A 13,099-nucleotide genomic window follows, 5' to 3' on the forward strand; every position below is an offset into this window, starting at 1 on the left:
GCCCACCACCAACCCAGCCACCCACCCACCCACCCACCCAACCTAGCTAGCCAGCCATCCAGCCAGCAAGCCATCCTCCCGGCCCCACCAGGCTCACCTCACGCCCCCCGTGCAATACATCATGATGCGGCGGTTGGCCAGGCGGTGCTGGTTGGCGTCCAGCCAGGCGGGCGTGTCTGAGAAGCAGCGGACCTGCGGGTCCAGCAGCGCAACTCCAGGCTGCGGAGGGGGCCAGGGCAGGGCAGGGCAAGGCAGGGCATGGAGGCAGCATCAGTGTGGCACCAGGGACAAGCTTGCTGGTGCCCCATTAACCGGCACCCTGCTACACACCTACAACCGCCACACCGCAGCCACCGCCACCATCGGAGCACACCCACCACTTCAAAGCGCCCGACTTGCGTCTCGTAGAAGTTGCGGGTGTCGATCAGCACAGTCTCCCTGCTGCTCCCTCCGACACTGCTGCCTCCATCGCTGCCCTGGCTGCCGCCACCGCGCGCAACACTGCCGCAGCCGCTACCTGCCGCCGCTGCCAGCATGGCATGAAACTCTTCGGGCTCCACGTGCCGAGCGCCCGCCGGCAGCACCAGGCTGGCATCGCCACCGCCGTCGTCGTTGCTGGTGGCAGACGGGAGGAAGTCGGGGAGGCCCAGGCTCACCACCTCCTTGCACATCTGCACCGACAGCCGGTCAAAGCCCTGCGGCAGCCAGCGGCGCATGCTTGTGTTGCTCAGCAGCAGGGAGCAGGCGAAGACAGGGAGCAGGCACTCAGGCCACGCCCCAGCGCTCACCGACTGCCGCATCGTGGCTGCGCTCCTACGCCCGCTGCTCTCGGCCAGCTTAAAATCGATGGGCGCGCCGCCAGCCCCAAACCGAGCCTCCACAGCCTCGGCGTGCTGCCGCAGGGCTGCCAGGCTGCCGCCGAGCGTGGCATTCAGGCCGTCCAGAGCGATGCGCACCCGCCCCACAAGGCCCTGCAGGCACGGCAGGCTGCATGGTGTGGATGTGGTGGTACCCATGTTGCTCGGCGCAGGCAGCTTCGGCTTCCGGTCCCTTGCAGCACCCACGGACAGGAGTGCACTGCACTGCACTGCACAGGATTGCAATGCACTGCAGCGGCCAGCACCTGCTCGGTGCAGAGCGCCTGGAACCAGTCGCGCGCAGCCTCCCTCGCGCCGCCCCGGCTCAGGTCCCTGTAGGCATAGAAGAGCAGCACGCCCTCCACCCCTGCATGTGCCCAGGGCAGCAACATGTTGCGCGGACGTGGAGCGGCGAAAAGGAACGGCGCTGGGGGGCGGGTGGCGGCGTCCGCTGGCGGCTAGCCAGCGACGTCGAGTTAACTGGGCTTCTCACCCTGGCTCTCTGGACCCGCCGCAGACGTGTCCGCCCCTGCTCCAGGCTGCCTGCACCGCTCTGCAGCCCTCTCGGAACCACCATGCTGCAAATGCTGCATGTGCAACCCCAAGCGGTGCACAGACCCCTTCAAGACGCTGGCATGGGATCAGGGAACAGTGGCATGCATTCCTTGGTGCATGATGTCGTGTGCAGCCATGCGCAGCGCCTGCCCAGGTGGCAGTCGATGACCTCCGCTAACACCAGCCGCTCTTTGTGCTGACCCACCTGCGTGCTGACCCACCTGATCGCTGGCGGACCAGGCGAGCGGTCTGCCTCCGCTCCGCCTCAACCCCCGCTTCAGCTGCTCCGGCGCCCAGGCCACACAGCCAGCCCTAGCGGCAGCTGGAGCCCATCCCGGTGGCCCGCCTGTCCCGCTCCGCGAGCAGCGGCCCGAGTGTATGCAGAACCCTGGGCCGCCCGGCAACGCCGTCGTTGGGAGCGAAGTGGGCAGGGCGTGCAGCTTTAGCAAGGGCGCGTCTGTGGCCAGCAGCAGCAGCAGCATGCTAGCGTGTCGAGCCGCAGGACGGCTGGCAGCAGCATTCGGCCGTGGCAGCCAGCTGCGCACTGCGCTGGCGGGCAACAGGCACGCCCGCACGCTTGGCGCCTTCCGCTGCCGCCATCGCCGACAATCGATACCTGGCAGCCGCGCCTGCTCTGTCCTGCTGCATGCACACCTGCCACTCTCATCCGTACACTGCATGCATGGTATCTGCGTGGTGGTGGCTGCCAGTTGCCTGCCTCAGACACATGTCACACCATGAGCTCCTTGTGTTTTTGCTCGCTGTCTGTGCACCAGGGCTCGCCCCGTGGTTTCCGACCTCTGCGCCAATGGCGGCAGCCCCTATGTGCCGGCAGCCTGGCCACCGCTGCCGCGCGACAAGTCCACTGTTAGCTTCCCGCCGCCGCCAGTCACTACCTCAGGTGCTGGCACTGCCGCTTCCCTAGCCTGCTGCCGATGGCTTTGAAGAGAAGTGCCGCAGGAGCCCATGCCCTTTGCCCTTCTCGCTGAATGTGCCACTGATCACTGCCTGCCCCTGCGCTGCCGTGTGCCCGCCACATCGCCCATGGCCCTGCAGAGGAGCAGCCTGTGTGGACTGACCAAGTGTGGGCGAGCCCTCTGGACATCCGGCGGCGGGTGTTTTGCAACCGCAGGTGGGCGGGACACCCCGCACCGGCTGCCTGCACTCCCTAGGAGTGGTGGCCACTTCCATGGCTGATGACGCACACGCGGCTTCCTTACCCACTCTTCCCTGCAGCCTCAACATGAAGAACATCAAAGCGGTCGGCTTCGACATGGTGAGCTGGTGCAGCAGCTGGGCAGTTGTGGCAGCTGGAGGTGCTTGGCGAGGCAGGATAGACATGCTGATGCTGACATTGGTTGGCTGGGTGCTCGACTGCTCACCTGCACGCTGCTGCTTTCATGCCCCCTGCTGCTTGTAGGACTATACGCTAGCGCAGGTACTGCCTGAACATGGCTGGCGGGGAGGCGGGGAGACACGTCCGGCGGCTGGTTGCAAGCTAGCTGAATGCACCTCAGCCTCACACTAACTGCTTTCTTTTGCTCCTGCGCTTCTCGCCCCTCTCTTCCCTTGCCCTCCTGTGTACCTGCAAGCAGTACCGCCCAGAGACGTTTGAGACGCTGGCCCACGAGCAGACCGTGGACAAGCTGGTCCGCTACTTTGGGTACCCAGAGGTGCGTTTTTTCTTTCTTTATTTTTTCGGTTCTGTCTGAATGGCGCAGACCTCCCGCTCACAGCTGCTGGGTGTGCCCTGGCGCCGCATGTGCCCCACCCGGTTTGCAGAGCCTGTATGATCTCACGTTTGACCACGGCTACATGTGCCGGGGCCTGGTGATTGACAAGAAGCGTGGCAACATGCTCAAGATTGACCGGCACAAGTGAGTGAGGGGGGGGAGGCGCTGCTGTGTGGGTTGGGGTGGAGGCATTTGTCATTGGGGCTGCAAAGGCGCGCGTCTAGCAGCAGCAGCGGCAGCGGCATCGTTGCCACGGAAGCTGGGCGGGCTCGCCAGTTCTGCCCTCCGAGCCGCGCCTTGCTGCCCCGCCGCTGCTGTCTCCTGCCCAGGTATGTCAAGCTGGCGTTCCACGGATTCCGGGCCCTCCCGCGGGAGCAGCGAATGTCTGTGTACAACAACGCAGGTGGGTGGCCGGGGTGGCGGCGGCGGTGTCAGTGCCAAGGCCAGCGCACCACAGAAGCTGCCGGGGAGGCTTAGCAAGGAGCACTCTGCCCCCGCGCCTTCCCTCACTTCCCCTGCCATGCTGTGTCCTGCCTTTACTGCCCGGTGCAGACAAGCGGGAGGAGTATGATGAGCCGGTGGGTGATGAGCCTGCTAGCAGGCCTGCACTGCACCTGTGCCTGTCCCTGGACACTCCTGTGCGGCCCTCGATCCTAGCACTCATTGTGCTTGGATGCCACCCTGCACCTGCGCTCACCCCCCCCCCCCACTCCCCCCGCCCCGCAGGCGTTTGCGCTCATCGACACTCTGTTCAGTCTGGCAGAAGCTTATCTGTTTATGCAGGCAAGCAGTGGTGCTGCCTGCCGCTCTGCCGGGTTGGCACGTGCTGCTGTGTCGGCTACACGTACTGCCCCATGTGTACCGCCTGTACTGCAGCTGGTTGAGATGATGGACCAGGAGGGAGGTTCCCAGCTGCCGCCCGGCAAGACGTATGCCGACGTGTACAGGTGCTTGCCGCGGCGGGTGGTGGGGCTGCCGCTGTCGGGCGGCTGGCACACATGTGGTAGTGGGTGCACACCGCACCACACGAATGTCTACCGCCTGAGAGGTCTTGACACGACTGTCCGGTGTCGTTGTGTGGCGCGGTGCAGGGATGTGCGTGGCGCTGTGGACCTGTGCCACAGGGACGGCAGCATCAAGCGGGAGGTGGCGGCAAACCCGGAGAAGTGAGGCATGGGGGCGAGGGGCTGAGCGGGGCGGGGCTGCAGAGGATCTGCCGGTCGCCAGCTTGCTCTGTCCGCTGCATGGCGGTGCTTGCAGCTAAATGTTCTGCTTGGTAAGGCTTTGTACTTTTGGTACTGCAGGTACATCCACGACGACCCCGGGTTGGTACCGCTGCTGGAGATGCTGCGGCAGAGCGGCAAGCAGATCTTTGTGGCAACCAACTCGATGGTGGGTAGGGAGTAAGCTGCGACCAGCCTCTGGGACCGCTGGAGGCGCAAGCGCTCGCCGTGGCGGCCGATGGGCGGCACCCCTGGGGGCTTCCCGCAGGCGGGGAGCACAGCAGCGGCACTGCTGTGTGCGACAGAGTGCTGTCTGGAAACCCTCTCTGACCCCTTCCCATGCAGTGGGACTACACACATGTTGTGATGAACTGGGTGATCAGCCGGCGCAAGGGAGCGGAGCGCAGCGAGGACTGGCTGAAGCTGTTTGATGCGGTGAGGAAGGCCGCATGCTGGTGCTCGTGCTGCCACTGCTGCTGCGGGGCTGTTGCGCCGAGGGGTCGGCGCGGCCGGTGCTGTCGGGCCGTGCAGCGCCTGAGCACTGCGCTGCACCGGATGCGGAAGCGCGCAACCTGCTGCCCAACCCTGCCTGCCGCTGGTGCCTTATGCGGCGGTTGGCTGCCTCATGTTTGGCTGGCTGCCTCTGATGCAGGTGGTGGTGGGGTGCGGCAAGCCACGATACTTCACGGAGCGGTCAAACCTGTTTGAAGTGCACACGGGGGTGAGGCCTCGGCCCTTGTCGCCCCGCAGACGCCCATCCACGTTTGCCTGCCTGCCTGTGCGTGTGGGTGTGGCGAGCCGGGACCGCCGCGTGCCTGCCATGTCTGCTGCGCCGCGCCATGCTTTATGGCATGCCGCCTCCATGCGCCTGGCTGCAGACGGGCATGCTGTGGAACACAGAGGGAGGGTCACCCATGATTCCCATCGGAGAGGAAGACCTGCCCACCCCCATCCTGGTGCGGCGCCCTGCCTTGCCTCCCACGCCAAAGAGCCTTTTATTTTGCTGTGCGCTGCCCCTCAAGCCAGCATCCCGCCGGCGCCTCCCTGCCGCCTGTGCCTGGCCTGGGGTCTTGGCCCTGTGCCATTGCTGTGTCCCCGGCAGCCGGGCCTTGACCGGCCATGGGGCCCCGAAGTGCCGCCCTCCAACCCAAGCCAGCGCTGCTCCAAGCCTGCAGGGCAGCACCGCTCCCAGCCACGTGGAGCACCAGCCGGGCGCCCGGGCCCGCGTGTTCCAGGGAGGCTACTACCTGGACCTGCACAAGATGCTGGATGTCTCCTCGGGCAGCCAGGTGCGGGGGGAGGAGAGGGGGCAGCCATTTGGTGGTGGCGGTGGCTGTGTTTGTGTAACAGCTGGGCGTGTGCTTGGGGGGGCCCGGGCTTGGCGGGCCTGCTGGAAGGGAGCTCCCTCAGCCAACGGCTGAGAACAGACGGGAAACAAGCTGCCACCTGCGCAGGTGCTGTATGTGGGCGACCACATCTGGGCGGACGTGGTGCGCAGCAAGAAGGCGATTGGCTGGCGCACGCTGCTGGTGATCCCGGAGCTCGATGCCGAGCTGGAGGTGTTGGCGGGGTGCAAGGTGCGGCCCTGGCGGGACGCCAGCATGCAGCCCTGGGGAGGGGTGGGGCAGCGCCGCGCCGGTGGGTGGATCCTGCGTGTGTGCTTGCCGCCGGCCTCAAACAGCTAGCTGTCGGTTGAAGGGGCGTGTGCCGCTGCCCCGCCACCTCCCCCGCAGAACAACATGCAAGAGCTGCGGGTGCTGCGCAAGCAGCGGGACGCGCTGGACGACCAGATCCAGCGCCTGGAGTGGCAGCTCAGCAACGCGCCGCTGGGTGCGCCCCGCCCCGCCCAACTGTTTGACGGCGTGCCGGCGATACGCGCCGCCGCCCGCAGCGCCGGCGGGGCAGGCCTGCCCTGGGCACTGCGATGCCTGTTTGAGCCGGGCGCAGCGTCACCCTCGGAAGGGAGGAGCCGTTGTGGGCTGGCGACCAGCCAGCCATTGTGACGAGTGTTTCCCATGTACCCGCGCCCGCAGATGGCGACCCCAGCCACAACATGGACCTGTCGGCGGCGGGGACCAGCTCGGAGGACGAGCTGAATGCTTTTGCAGATATGCTGAGCAACCTGAAGCAGCAGGTATGTGCTGCTGCAGCTGCTGCTGCTTGGTGGCGGAGCTGATGGTACTGCCAGGGTCATCCTACCAGCCTTGGCTTTACCCTCAGACCTGCCTCCACATGTGCTGGTTTAGCCCAGCACTGCTGTTGCTGGCCTGCTTCTGTGCCACGCCCAGCCATCCAGCCTGTTGTATGCCCGACCGCCGCCCCGGCCGCAGCGGGAGAGCCTGCGGGAGCGGCACCGCGACCTGCTGCGCAGCCACCACGAGCAGTTCCACCCGTGGGGCCAGCTCATGAAGACAGGGTATCAGAACTCGCGCTACGCCCACCAGATGGAGAGGTGGGGTTGCCTCCTGCCGGTTTATGCTGCGCCGGAGAAGGGCGTGGGTTTCAGTGGCTGCCTGCCTCTGCTGTCGCCCTGACCGCCAGCCCTGCCCGCTGCCCCGGGTGCACCTCCCCTCTGTCCCCAGGTTTGCCTGCCTGTACACCAGCCACGTCAGCAACCTAATATTCTACTCGCCGCTCAAGAGCTGGAGGGGCAAGCCTGATGTGATGATTCACGAAGATGAGCTGATGGGGTGAGCCCGGGCTGGGCTTGCTCGGCAGGTCTCGCCTGGGCCGGCCAGCCAGGGGCGCGTGCCCACAAACCATCTTCCCACTTCGTTTCAGGGCACCCATTCCGTTCCTCTGCTGTACTTTCTCTCCTGCTATTGTACTCTCGGTTCCTTGCGCTCCCGTCTGGGCACCGACTGCGTGCCTTTGTCAGGGCTGTGCACTATGTGCTCCCAGCCTTGACCTCGGTTGTTTGCCCTGTATGCCCTTTTGTACTGCATTGGTATCCCACATTTTGTAACAATCTGTGCCTTTGTCATCTGGCCAGCAGCAGGTACTACGGTGGGCCCGGCTGCGCTGCGCTCGCTGTGACGGGTATGCCACCAAGGGCATCGACATTCGAATATTGTCAACGGGAGTTTGTCTTACACAGCTATGTGTGTAGCTTAGCCCTCTGCAGCCAGCAGCACCCTCTCACAGTGAGCATGCTGTCCGCCCTCACGGCTTCCGCAAGGGGCAGCCGGCTTCTCGCTGTTACATGCTCCCTGCAACCAGATCATCGGTCCTCCAAACGCGGCCCCGACCCAGCCAGCGCTGTGCGCTCGGGCCGTGCTGCACCCGTGACCGGCTCGTGGGAGACCCTGCTGGGGCTGGGAGCAGCGCCCGCGGCTCGTGAGATCGATCAGGATCAGCTGACGACCGACCGCCTGCCCGCGCTGACCCTCCCACTGGCGGCAGCGGGGCTGGCGGCGGTGGCGGGCGACGTGTTCCTGCTCGGCAGCCTGCACCTGCTGCAGCCCCTGGACGCCGCCGCGCACGCCTGGGTCAGCACCCACCTGGACCTCGAGATGCAGAGGCTGGTGGCAGGCGAGTGCAGCAGCCAGCCTGTGACTGCTGCCCCCATCTGGCTCGTGCCGCCCGCCACCCGGCAGCATGCCCTGCCCTGAGAGCCGCGCACTCTGCTCCCTGCCCCGCCCTGCCATGCTGCAGGGAAGCTGGCATCGGACGCCGCCATCATGCTGGGCCTCTGTGGCTGGGCGGCAGTGGCCGCGGCAGCGCTGCAGACGCGGCAGCCGCGCCTCATCCAGGCGCTGGGCACCTCGGCGCTTGCCTATGGGCTGGGTGGCGGCGCCATCAGGCACGGCGACCCGCTGCTGGTGGATGCGCTCAAGCATGCCTTCCACCGCGCCCGCCCAGCAGACTACCCCACCAGCTTCGCCTTCCCCAGCGGCCACACCACGGCCGCCACCTTCATCTGCGGCACGCTCCTCTTCGTGCTGCTGCCGCTTGCGGTGCAAGCGCTGGAGGAGCAGCAGCGGGAGCAGCGGCTGCAGCCCGGCGTGTGGTTGCAGCAGGCAGCCGGGTGGCTGGAGGAGAGCCGGTGGTGGCTGTGGGGCGCCGCTGTCCTGCTGACCGCCGCATCCCGGGTGGCAGCTGACGCGCACTGGTGCTCAGACACGCTGGCAGGCGCCTGCCTGGGCGTCGCCCTCACGGCTGGCACCTTGCAGCTGTGCACACGGCAGGCAGCTGGCGACGGCAACGGCCGCTGACGTGCGGGCCCGCATTGGTCTGTGCTGTCGTCTCCTGCTCTTTTGGCACTTTGGCCGCCACCGAGGCGGGCACCTGCCATTTTGCTATCCCTTTTGGCTCTTGTGAACTACTGACATTCTGACCCTCGGTTTTTGGTTTGGAATGCTTATGAAATGAACCAACGTGTTGCTCCGCGCCTTCTGAACCCCTGCGCCACTCGACCATTTTGATCCCGCCATTCCAATTTTGTCCATCTAGTAACCAATCCATCGATCACCACTCTGAATACTTGTGAATCTGTATCCTGTCATGCAAGCCGTGCGAATACACAAGGCCCAGCACCACTGGTGGAACCGGTTGGAAGGGTGGCGCTTACCGGGCTTCCGCCGCCGTCGTCACCACTGCACAGCTGCATGTGTCCCTGCACCTCACCAGCATGTGCGCGCAATCTGGACACGGCACCAGGGGGTGATACACCGTCCAAATGTGCTTCCTGGCACCGTCCAAATTGGCCTTGAGCCAGTGAGTAACCCAAAACGCACAGCACGCAGCATGAGATGACTTTTCAGCTGTGGTTTCAGCCCATTTCATGCCATGCACCGTTTGCCATCCACCGAGACAAATCTTGTCCTCCCTGTGAGTTGAGCGACTGCTGCCAGAGCTCGGGTCCTCTTTCGAGTCGCACCGGCAATTGGCTCACCATCGCCTCTGCCTGCCTAGAGGGGAAAGCAGCTGTTCGAAAGCAAAATGCAGGGGTCGCAGGGCCCAACAGAGGTGAGGCAGCGGGAAGCGTGCGATTACTCAGGTGCAGGGGCGGGCCACCCGCGTCTGGGGCCGATCGATTGGGGTTGTGAGAGTATTTACACCCCTTCTGCACGCCTCCGAGCGTTCAGTATCTTTCGAGGCACAAAGCGATGACCAACACTCGCAATGCCTGCAATTGCAGGTCTTGGGTTGCGGCCTGGGCCAGTCGGACGACTGTGAGCTGGGAGCCGAGGTCCTGGCGGCACTGCGCTTTGCCGCCTGGCCGGCTCCCCCGCCGCAGACCACCGAGCGGCGGCGGCTTCCCGCTCCTGCCAGCACCGCCTCCCACTCGCACACCAGCGGCTGTGATGCAGCGACCGACAGTGACTGCGAGGGTGAGCGCATGGAAGGCTAGCCAGTTGCCGCGTTGAGGTGGCTGTGCCTCTTGGCTGCTGGTGCTCACCGCCTTGCAACTGCCTCGCGCCGCAGGTGGTGAGCACCGCCCACGTAAGGTCCGCGTGGTGTCAGCTGGCAGCGCGCCTGGCGTGCTGACCCGTCGCACGTACACCTGGCGGGGCGTCACCAGCCGCCGCGCGGAGAAGCAGCAGCGGCAGCTGGATGCCCAGCAGCAGCAGCAGCAGCAGCAGGCATGCTCGCCGACCCACAGCAGCGGCAGTGCGGACACGACATGCGAGCCAGCGACGCAGCAGCTGCCAGCGGCGGCCACCCTGCAACCGCGGCTGCAGCATCCCGCATGTTCGCCCGTCCCCAGCAGCGCCGCGGCTTCAGGCTTCGGCAACAAGGAGGGCCACCGCGCATTTGCCGCGCTGACGACGTGGCTGCGCATGAACCTCCACCAGCCCCGCACCGCCAAGAAGGCTGTGCAGTTTGTGGGGCGGCAGGACTCCGCCAGCGGGCGCTGGTCGTTTGTGCTCAACCCCGTGCTCAGCTGGGCCGACGTTTCGCCAGACACGCGCCAGCGCCTGCACCACCTGCCCGCCGAGGCTCTGCACGCCTTCTGCAGGTGACTGGCCGCTGGCCTGCCTGCCTGGCTGCCTGCCTTCTGGCCTGGCCGGTTGGTGCACAGGACGCAATGCTATGATTGCTACTTGCTTTTCTTCTTCATACCTTCCGCCCCTGCACCTCAACTCCTTGCGTGCAGCAAGTACCCCCGCCGCCCTGCCGCCGACTGGCGCCTCAAGACTCAGCAGTACAAGCCCGCCGGCAGCAGCAGGACGCACCTGGTGCAGCTGGAGGACCTTGTGCTGGGGCTGCACGCCGTCTACCTGCAGCATGAACACGGCGCCGAAGCAGCGGCGCTGCTGGGCGTGGGCTGCGCCAGCGTCGCTGCCAGCCTGGCGGCGCCCACATCACCCACCGCGGAAGGCCCCGCCACCCCCGACCTTGCCAGCTGCGGCACCAGCACACTGAGGCTGGCCTGAGGCCGGCTTGTTGAGATTTAGCGATGCAGAGCGCCTCATATGGCAGCACATCCGGATGTTTCATTCCCAAGACGAGGCGTTTCCTTTCATTCTTCACAGTGCTGCCTGTGCTAGCACCTCCTTGTGCCAGTTTTCCCTGTACCCGCCTTGTGCTTGGCTTTGAAAGCCTCCGCCTCATCCATTTTGCCACGCTCCGCTTACGCCACCCGAACCTTTCCAACCCTTGGGCCTGTTGCCCACGCACGAACATTTTTTAGCAGCCACGCGCCACTGCCATGCATGCAACACACCCCTCCAACACTTGTACCCTCTGGTGTGGCTCCACGCCGCTGCCACCGCGCCTTTTTCCCAGCTCTTCTCGGTTCCCCTCCGTTCCCCTTGTGCACACTTGTCGCCTGCAACCACCCGATACTCCAGGCGCGCTGATCTGTAAGCTACGATGCCTAGCATGGGCGCCTTAAGGAAGAAGCTTGTCAGCGCCGAGGCCGCCCTGCCTAGCAAGCAAGCTTCGGGCAGACCGGCGGTGCGACCAGCACGGTAGGCAAGGCGCAAGAGCCTGGACTGTGTGGTTTGTTGGTTCTTATTCGCCATTAGACCACGCACTGCAACTTATCAGCACTGGGGAGGGGAGGGACACGCGCCGCCGCTTGCTGCGCTCCATTCCCAACATGCCGCGGGTCAAACTCAGGCCAGAGGGCAGGGCAGGCCCCCAGCACCTGCTGCATTTGGTTTAACTGATCTACGCGACACTCGGGTGTGAGGTGTGGGCGCCTGACTGCTCGAGCCCCTGAGCGCCCCGTCAAAGCTGGACCGCAAGTTCACTACCACAGGTGGAAAACCTGGGACGTTGATTCGCCGCGCGTGCGCCCGCAGACCCGAAGATCGCGTCTTTTTGCACCATCATCTCGTTGCAGCACGCCCCAGCGTTCAGCCGCGCAGCCAGGGCAGTGCAGTTCGGGGGATAAGCCCGGCAGGAGCTCCTTTTGCAACCGAGGCCCGCAAATTAGACTTCCCACAACGCACGAACACTTTTGACAGCCCCAGCACGCGCAATGCACTCCCTTCGGCAACCGGGCAGCCAGCTCCTGGCGCCCGGCGGGGCCTCCAGCCAGCGGCTGCCCAGCCGCAGACTGGGCAGCAGGATGGTTGTCCATGCGGCAGCAAAGGAGGAGACAGGCTTCCGCGGCTTGCTGAGCGTGCTCATGCCTCCCCCTCCGAGACCTCCTACACCCGCCCCGCAGGAGCCTGCACGGGTGCGCCGAGCCTTGCAGACTTCTTGCCTGGCACATGGGTGCCCAATGTGGAGCTGCACGCGCCCTGGGCTCCCCTGAGGGGCGGCGGGCGGGTGCTGGCGACGTCACCCGCGCAGCCCGGCCCTGTGTGCTGCACCCTCCTGTTTGCCATCCTGCGCCAGCATCCCATGTGCAGAACGGTGCTGCATCATCCCCTGTGACTTACCAGCACAGCCTGTCCATGCACCCAACTGTTCCAAAGTCCCCACCCGGACACGCCTCCATGCAACGGCCTGCAGGTCGCGCCAGAACCGGCTGCTTCCAAGCTTGCCACCAAGCCAACGGAAGCAGCCAAGCCAGCGGAAGCAGCCAAGCCTGCAGAAGCAGCCAAGCCTGCAGAAGCAGCCAAGCCGGCCACAGCAGCCAAGCCCGTCACAGCCGCCGAGCCCGCCGAAGCAGCCAAGCCCGCTCTGGACGGCGCCGCCAACGGCGCTGCTCCTGCCGATGACGAAGGCCCAGCCGGCGTGGACAGCAGCAATGTTGTGCCACTCACCGTGGTGCCTCTGGCCGAGGACGGCAGCCCCGGGGGCCTGGCCAAGAAGCGCCGCAAGCGCAAGGGCGAGCTGACGGCGGCGGAGCAGGCGCGGTCGCAGCAGCAGCAGCGCCGCCTGGAGCAGCTGCGTGCCGAGGTGGCTGGGCTGCAGGGCAAGCAGCAGCAGCTGCACCAGCAGATGAGCCGCAAGGCGCAGGCAAGCACCCGCACCGCACCTACGTGCCGTGTGCAGCCCGCATGCCGTTTTGGCTCAAATGGGCTGGCATGCCTGCCGCACCTTGTCATGGCTCGCATAATGCGCCTCGTCACTTGTTCCGCCCTGCCTGCCCTCGCGCTTGTGCCCCGCAGGAGGCACAGAATGTGCGGCAGCAGCTTGCGGCCCAGGAGCAGACGGCCGCCCAGCTGCGGCAGGCCAAGGAGGACGCCGAGACGGCGGCGCTGGAGATGCGGCGGCAGCTGGAGGCGGCGCAGGCCGCGGCGGCCGCCGCCAAGGAGCAGGCGGTCAAGGCGTCCAGGCAGGCTGACAGCATCGAAGCCTACAAGCAGCAGCTCACGGAGGTGCGCGG

General features: G+C 65.8%; 5 protein-coding genes across 5 annotated transcripts in view; 4 read left to right on the forward strand and 1 right to left on the reverse strand.

The window, feature by feature from the left end:
* CHLNCDRAFT_57621 (hypothetical protein) overlaps positions 1 to 1,501 on the reverse strand; it is a gene marked incomplete at its 3' end in the record, with an annotated part of 8,453 nt that extends 6,952 nt beyond the window's left edge. Inside the window, exons 1-5 of the mRNA XM_005848420.1 lie at positions 1,351 to 1,501; positions 1,124 to 1,224; positions 789 to 971; positions 378 to 695; positions 103 to 219 (exon numbers count right to left, since the gene is read on the reverse strand). Coding sequence (XP_005848482.1) covers positions 103 to 219; positions 378 to 695; positions 789 to 971; positions 1,124 to 1,224; positions 1,351 to 1,450 — 819 coding nt within the window. The 5' untranslated portion in view covers positions 1,451 to 1,501. The remainder of the gene's footprint in view (positions 1 to 102; positions 220 to 377; positions 696 to 788; positions 972 to 1,123; positions 1,225 to 1,350) is intronic.
* Positions 1,502 to 1,638: 137 nt separating this feature from the next.
* CHLNCDRAFT_30799 (hypothetical protein) lies at positions 1,639 to 7,350 on the forward strand. Its single transcript, XM_005848223.1, has 21 exons — positions 1,639 to 1,975; positions 2,189 to 2,313; positions 2,469 to 2,544; positions 2,649 to 2,688; positions 2,833 to 2,850; positions 3,008 to 3,085; positions 3,195 to 3,289; positions 3,475 to 3,548; positions 3,698 to 3,723; positions 3,872 to 3,978; positions 4,237 to 4,311; positions 4,450 to 4,537; positions 4,714 to 4,803; positions 5,021 to 5,089; positions 5,247 to 5,324; positions 5,571 to 5,639; positions 5,874 to 5,945; positions 6,102 to 6,198; positions 6,402 to 6,502; positions 6,699 to 6,820; positions 6,951 to 7,350. The coding sequence occupies exons 1-21, from the start codon at positions 1,791 to 1,793 to the stop codon at positions 7,060 to 7,062; spliced, it is 1,797 nt and encodes a 598-aa protein (XP_005848285.1). The 5' UTR covers positions 1,639 to 1,790; the 3' UTR covers positions 7,063 to 7,350.
* Positions 7,351 to 8,048: 698 nt separating this feature from the next.
* CHLNCDRAFT_144912 (hypothetical protein) lies at positions 8,049 to 8,582 on the forward strand (the record flags this gene model as incomplete). The annotated part of the gene is made up of 1 exon (XM_005848224.1): positions 8,049 to 8,582. One exon carries the CDS (start codon positions 8,049 to 8,051, stop codon positions 8,580 to 8,582), a length of 534 nt encoding a protein of 177 aa, XP_005848286.1.
* Positions 8,583 to 9,309: 727 nt separating this feature from the next.
* Positions 9,310 to 10,748, forward strand: CHLNCDRAFT_144913 (expressed protein; the record flags this gene model as incomplete). The annotated part of the gene is made up of 4 exons (XM_005848225.1): positions 9,310 to 9,336; positions 9,509 to 9,701; positions 9,796 to 10,330; positions 10,469 to 10,748. The coding sequence occupies 4 exons, from the start codon at positions 9,310 to 9,312 to the stop codon at positions 10,746 to 10,748; spliced, it is 1,035 nt and encodes a 344-aa protein (XP_005848287.1).
* Positions 10,749 to 11,890: 1,142 nt separating this feature from the next.
* The window catches only part of CHLNCDRAFT_144914 (hypothetical protein), a gene marked incomplete at both ends in the record, with an annotated part of 6,993 nt that continues 5,784 nt past the window's right edge, over positions 11,891 to 13,099 (forward strand). The window contains 3 exons of the mRNA XM_005848226.1: positions 11,891 to 12,001; positions 12,280 to 12,759; positions 12,882 to 13,091. Coding sequence (XP_005848288.1) covers positions 11,891 to 12,001; positions 12,280 to 12,759; positions 12,882 to 13,091 — 801 coding nt within the window. The remainder of the gene's footprint in view (positions 12,002 to 12,279; positions 12,760 to 12,881; positions 13,092 to 13,099) is intronic.

The sequence above is a fragment of the Chlorella variabilis genome (assembly GCF_000147415.1).
Source record: "Chlorella variabilis unplaced genomic scaffold CHLNCscaffold_8, whole genome shotgun sequence".
In the NCBI taxonomy this organism is placed as follows: Eukaryota; Viridiplantae; Chlorophyta; class Trebouxiophyceae; order Chlorellales; family Chlorellaceae; genus Chlorella; species Chlorella variabilis.